This window comes from Rutidosis leptorrhynchoides, chromosome 4 (assembly GCF_046630445.1).
Source record: "Rutidosis leptorrhynchoides isolate AG116_Rl617_1_P2 chromosome 4, CSIRO_AGI_Rlap_v1, whole genome shotgun sequence".
Lineage (NCBI taxonomy): Eukaryota > Viridiplantae > Streptophyta > Magnoliopsida > Asterales > Asteraceae > Rutidosis > Rutidosis leptorrhynchoides.
The window spans coordinates 12,435,075-12,441,955 of record NC_092336.1 but is presented as its reverse complement, the minus strand read 5'-3'; the positions used below and the strand labels follow the sequence as shown (position 1 = coordinate 12,441,955).

Genomic DNA, 6,881 nt, shown 5'->3' with positions numbered 1-6,881 from the left:
GGAAGAAAATATAGATGAAAAAATGAGGGTCGTTATACTAACTATAGGCAAAATGGACGCTTTTTAAAAAACGATAAATATTTGAGGTGTTTTTCATACACGTTGATTTTGCGTTAAATTTTTAAAAATCGACAATTTCATAGCGAAACGCGGAGATGTAAAATAACATTTAAATCTTTGACGGGTTATACCTTTAATTCGACTCGAGTTGCGCTTCAACGACATGATCGTTAGCCACGAAATAATTTTACAAACTAAACACAATAAAATACATTGAAAATCGAACCCCCGGCGGCAAGCGAGGGTTCGATAACTAGTATATTACTATTTAACGCTTTATAAAGAAGAAATTCGGTGATATACTGATATGCATCATTGAAATTTCGAGTAGAAAACGTCCATAAATTTTTTTTCTTACAAAATGAAAGTGATATCTTTAATTGTAAAATTGAAAGTGGTGCACCCTTAAATAGAAATGGGTGAAAAGTATATTACTTTTTCCTGTTCTTTTCCTAAAAATTTAATATCATTAATCATACTTTTCCAAGCATTTACACGATTACATGTATAATGAAAACAAAAGTTACACTACTCCATTGAGGTTAACTTGAAATCCTTTGTTGAAGTGTCATACTGTCCTATGAGAACATAAACGTTTCCAAATGGAGAAACATTTAAACCGGCTTGAACCCATGCCTTAGAGCAGCCTCCCAAACCAAATCAATCCGATCAACGTTGATCGGGCCAACTTCATGATGTTTCCAACCTTCAAGAAGATGAACGATTCCACCCGCGTGACAAGCATGAACCACCCCCCTTTCCATTGTATACTGCTCAAATCATGTTAAGTAAATAGTAAATACAGTATCATATTAATAATTAATAAAGTGGATATTTCTCATCCTTCTTAAACCATTAGTTATGAGAAAGAAGGTTGTGGGGTTGTGACGTGTTAATGTTGTTAGAAATATGGTTGTTTGAAGAAGGTTGTGGATGACGTGTCAAAATATAATTGTTAGTTAAAATAAAAATGAGGTGAAAAAAGAAAGTAAATAATAAAAAAGTAACTAAAAAATGCTTTTGATCTTTTTCGATAAAATATGTTCCACACACCTACAAGCCACCCACTAACGGGCGTTGTGGGTGTTTTAGCCTTACGTCAGACAACGCTCCTAAACTACTAGGTAACTAGTGGTCTTACAAAAAAAGTACTTTAACTCGATGCCATCTAAAATTATAAATTCTGAAACTGTGACCCCTCCCACCGTATACATAAGAGGTATTTGCGTCTTTTTACTTTACCTCGCATGCTCCTAACCCTTGGACATCATCAGGAAGCTTCATGGCTGCTAGCTTACTATACGTGCAATCAGTTCGGAACTCAAATACTGGTGGAACCACAAACTGATGGAAATGAGTTCCTGGTGGTGCCCATTTTTGCGCATTTGGTGTAGTCCATTTGCCTAGAATCCACGTCTATTTAGAATAATGAAAAAGTTTGAATCACGCTAATAAATCAAATCATCTTTTTGCCAGTTATAACGCGGCTAACATAAATATACCAATTGAATAGTGTACACAATCTAACCTTGCAAAGTTTAGCTGCTTGATATTTGGTCACTTGAACCAGTAAATTTTGATTTTCAAGTGGAACTTCTTTTTGTATGCTCGAAAATCGTTCTTTGGATTTAGTAAGCATCTGTAGAAAATTTAGTCACCCAAACAAGATAAAGTTAGACCAGATAATTAAAAAAACCAGCATGTACCATTATGTTTTTTTAGCGTAAGGTGATTTAGGAATCATTATGTATTAGTAGCACATTTGGGGCTACTTTTTACCATTTCATTGTAACTTAAACTTGTGCTAAGTGATGAAACATTAAAATGTGTTTTCAAGTGCATACCAAGACTCTAACTTTGCGACGAGCTAAGTAAATGGCAATGGCTCTTCCAAGCTTCGAAGTAGCTCCCGTTAGGAACACCTCTTTTACATCTTTATGAATCTCGTTAAGAATAACGGCTGCAGTCAATGTGTTTCCGTGAACTACACGAACATTAAGATCCGGAAGTTTCATCACAAATAGTTTCCCACCTCCATTCAAAGCTTCGTTCTATGAGATATTTTTAATCAGGAAGGTCCAACATATTGTGCATAATAGTGATCAACACATAATAGATTGATACATAAAATGGATTAGACATTTACCGATTAGTTGGGGCATGACAAGCGTTATAAGTATTAGTAAATGGGCCAGCCCATATACAATTGTACGTGTTGGCCTTTAACTTTATGATCCTCAAATTTGAAATTCGCTTTTCTTATACTTCATGTTGATGGCAGGGGCGATCTTAAGTGGGACAAGAGTCGATTTTGAAATTTTAGTAATTTTTTTTTTTATTTTTCGACTTTGTCCCGGGTGGATTTTTTTTTTATTTTTTTGCTCCAAAACTTATATATTTTGCCCTAAAACCTTCAAATTTTGCTCAAAAATCTACAAATTTTGCCCCAAAACCTTAAAATTTTGCCCACAAACCTTCAAATTATGCCTAAAAACCTCCATTTTTTTCCCCAAAGCCTCCATATTTTGCCTAAAAAAGTTTCTAGGGTTTTAAAACGTTTTCACCCTAGTGAAAAAAAATCATGGTTCCGCCACTGGTTGATGGCATCCTAGTAAAACCCAATATTTTCCTATAAAGTTACAGGTATAATGTTTTACCCTGTTCGGGTTACTCGGGAGGGTGAATGGATCATGATATGCCTAGAGAGGTCTTTAAATGTTTTTTATTTTTTTATTTTTATTTTTTTATTTTTTGAAAAAGTGTGTTTTTTAGTTGTTTGACTCGTTTATTTATGTAGCATAATTGTATTTTAAGTCATTATTTGAGTAAGACAATGATCGAACCTTGTTCAAGGCAGCGAGACTAAGGACCTTGACACCTATCTTATCAGCCACTAGTATAGCTTCTTCAATTTGATTATTTATCCCGTCTTTCGCAAATGGTAAAAAATACTGCCATCAGAAAACACATTATTGAAAGAAATAATTCAATTTTAGTACTTATATCATGAAAAAATTTGAGTAAGAATTAGTCTAAGAATAGTACCATGAAACCAAATCTAGGTACAATCCAACTTTGAAGTAGTCTTCCTCTTAGATGGCAAAATGTGAGTAAGAAAGGCTTAGATTTAGCCCACATGATCAAAACCACCAATAAAGAAAAAGGCCACATTGGGAACATGATAAGTTCTGTGGCAAAGGGTAATGAGCTTAATGATCTAAAAACAAATGGAACATGCATTGATGACATAATATCAACTCCATGTGCTAAAAACACAAATTCTGGTGCTTTAGCTTTCTTGCCTACAAAATTCAAGAGAAACATGTATTAGGTAGTTGGATTTAAGCATATGTGGATCCTTTTTCCTAGTGGTGATATACCCAAATTACCTAATCAACTTGTTTAGTTAACAAACGACTAAAGTTTTTCAAGTAAATGGAAAAAGTTTTTCGTAATAGACTACTAGGGGAAAATGCATATTTTTACTCAGATATACGTAGTTTAACCGGGTTATCCCGTCATTATCTCTGACTCTTTTCCCCGAGCCACCCTAAGAAAGTTTTTAGTTTTTTTTTTTCTTTTCTTATCTAATCATGCTTAAATTGCCATTGCAATAAATCCCATGCACCTCCATTACATTATAATTTTAGAACAAAAATAAATAAAAAGGATAAACCCTCATTTGAACTTACGGAGTATTTCTTTATGAAGATCCCAAGAACTTTCATTCATGGTCTTCCCCAAAACATCAAAAAGTGGCAGAAAGAGGCAGAAATTAGTCTTCATGTCTTTATGGTGTATTAAATGGTACCTAAACAAAGTAACATATCAAATGGTAAACATGAATTTTATTCTCTCCTCTGTACGTTTACTTAAACAATTAAAGTTCAAAGCTTACGTAGGCGTATAAATGATATATTTGAGAATTGGCATGGTATCGAAAATGTGATGAGGGACAACCTCCACATTAGTGTGCCCCATACATCTTAGGAAATCGAATGCCAAAATATATCCGTAGAACGTGACGATCGAACCATGTCCAAGCAATGTAGTCCCAACAATTGGAACTCCTATTATTACATAAAGTAATAAATGCTCCAAGAATGTTGCATGTCCAGCTACACCAAAAATGGTAACACGCGTGATACAAATGATTGAGTTTTATGAAATGAAGGATCTAAGAATGATAGTCACTAGTTAAAAATTCAAATATTTTTCACTATGAGTATTTCACTAGTGTCTTATGCTACCAATCAACCTATATTAGGTCTTCCCCTCATAATATATACCTATTTGATTGTGTATATAGTTATATATGTATACATATATTAATATATGAGTAAAGTGAATATTATTAGGCTCTTATACACCTAGTGGGTGTATAGAACTAATATATTGTTAGTTCCTATAATTATAAAAAGTTAAAACTTTAAAAATTGTGCTTCGACTTGATTTTTAACCAATGATCTATTGGTTATACACCTAACTTAAATGTATAATAGCCATGTATTCTCTATCTTCATAATATATACCTGTATATGGATGGTTCACTTTAGAATTATGATGTAGCCAGTGATAATGTTGGAAGAAATATGATGTATGTAAGAATCTATGGAGCCAATAATATAAAGGTTCCGATAGCCCAATATGGAAAATCATGCAAAAAATAATCCCTGTTGCTTTCCAAATAGGAAGATTGGTCATTGTAGGGTTGATCAATAAGATTATTGAAGCTACAATTGCTTGAAGTATGATGAAATTGTCCCTGTGAAAAAAGAAAAAAGAAAAGATACAAAATGCCATAATTTTCAACTAAGAAAAAACTAGCATCTAATCTTTTTCTTATATGTTATGCAATTTTCTTTGAACAAAACGTAAATTATAGGTGGATCGGTAAAGTTAGCATATTACTTTTGAAAGTTGACACTTTTTTAAGTATAAAATAAAATAGAAAGGTGAAAGATTTACTAATTTTGGAATGAATTGAATAGTTATAAAGTATATCTAATTGATCAATCAAACTTTATAGTTGTTGTAGATGAACATTTTTTAGCTATAAAAATGATAAAAGAGAAGTTGTAGATAAACTTTATAGTAGTTGACACCTTAAAACATGAATAACTTGACATGTTTTTTTGACACTTACAAGTGTTTTTTGACACTTAAAAGCGTCAAAAAGAAAAATTCAATGACACTTAAAAGTGTCAAAAATTTAATACTCCACATTTTTCATGCATTAAAATATTCGACGTCTTTTCACGCTTCTAACTAACATTCACTCTTTTAAGCGTGAAAAAACTCATTTAAAATTGTCAAAACTATAAAGATAGTTGTAGTGATACCAATGCCATTCTTTGTCAATTTGATCAAAATCAACTCCTTTGTTAGATAATCGAGTATTTCGATTAAGAAAAAGCATGTTATCGAACGAACTCCATAATTGATGCACAAGTCCTCTTAGCGACGACAAGAGTAGAATATGAAAACGCCAACTATACTCCATTCGCCTTTTCTCGTAAACACTTGAATATATCAACTCAACCACAAGTGGCCCAAACAACAAGTACTGTTTCAACCAAGAACTCCAACTAAATTAAGACCCACTAGTGAATCCAATTAACATTAACATAACAATATATATAACACAATTATTTTTTCAAGAATCAACAAAATATGGGCAAAAAATGTAAAAATAGATAAAGAGATGCATACTTTGTAACTGCCTAAGTTCTCCCATGGCCAACCAAACAATGGAGCTCCCATTTTCCCTGATGAACAAACTTTTACATTTTCCAAACATATTTCATCAATATTTTCTTTTTGAGTATCCATTTATTTCTCTCTAAAAGCCTTCAAATACTTGTTGGTGTTCTTGGAGAACAAATGAGGACTATATATATAAGACAACACATATATATATAATTATAATTTATATATAATATTAATATTAATATATATGGTATAAAAGTTATTATTAATGATTGATGAAAATAATAAAAAGATGGTGGTAAGTACATATAGCAGTTAAAGGTATCAATCATGTAATGAAGAGGTACTTTACTAGTGATAATGCATGGTTTAAGATGCATGTAGTATATACACGACTTAATGAAAGGTGGAATATGAATAGAGGGTGGTGGTGGTTTATAGTTGAGAGTGCCGCCTTTAATTTTTATAAACATTAGAACTTTCCTCATTAAATACTTTCGCAATTTGCTACGTAATTGGTCAATTTACTCTAGTCAATATCAAATATCATTGTTACACTCTCTCTGTTTTAAAAAAAGGGGAATGGCTAATTAAGTGCTTTAGTAACATTTTTTTAACGGATACGGAGTACTTCGGTATCAACGAGAGAGTAATGAACCACCTTTGCGATTATTGCTAACCACCTTCGGAGTACTTCATTAATATTATGATTCATTTTTTGTTTAACTTCATTTCAACATCCAACTACATGCGTTTTTAATTGTAATGTACACAACTTTTTGACTTTGAAGATTTCCATAACCAATTGTCATTGGTTGCAAAATGACCATACAAGAGCTAAAAATATATAGGACGTGAATACGTACAACCTAAAATAGTATAATGTTTTTGCAAAAAAACTTAAATATGACGTTCTATACGTGCTATTCTGTTTTATGTATTCGTATACTTGCAATTTTTAAAATAAAGTTAGAATACGTCTGCGTAAACAAGTCAACTATATACAACGTTGATTTCAAAACACAGTTCTTATGAGAAAATTCTATGTGCGGATAACAACACATAAGTTTATGTGACGTACGACAGATTTAGACGAGGGATCAATCACGATC

General features: G+C 32.2%; 1 protein-coding gene across 1 annotated transcript; it reads right to left on the bottom strand.

Annotated features, from left to right (window-relative positions):
* Positions 1-582: 582 nt before the first annotated feature.
* LOC139840905 (very-long-chain aldehyde decarbonylase CER3-like) lies at positions 583-6,113 on the bottom strand. Its single transcript, XM_071831146.1, has 12 exons — positions 6,076-6,113; positions 5,773-5,950; positions 5,403-5,626; positions 4,593-4,825; positions 3,959-4,178; positions 3,753-3,871; positions 3,106-3,362; positions 2,904-3,011; positions 1,905-2,111; positions 1,589-1,699; positions 1,303-1,476; positions 583-830 (listed from the first exon to the last, which is right to left on the bottom strand). The coding sequence occupies exons 2-12, from the start codon at positions 5,890-5,892 to the stop codon at positions 675-677; spliced, it is 1,929 nt and encodes a 642-aa protein (XP_071687247.1). The 5' UTR covers positions 5,893-5,950; positions 6,076-6,113; the 3' UTR covers positions 583-674.
* Between the last annotated feature and the right edge of the window lie 768 nt (positions 6,114-6,881).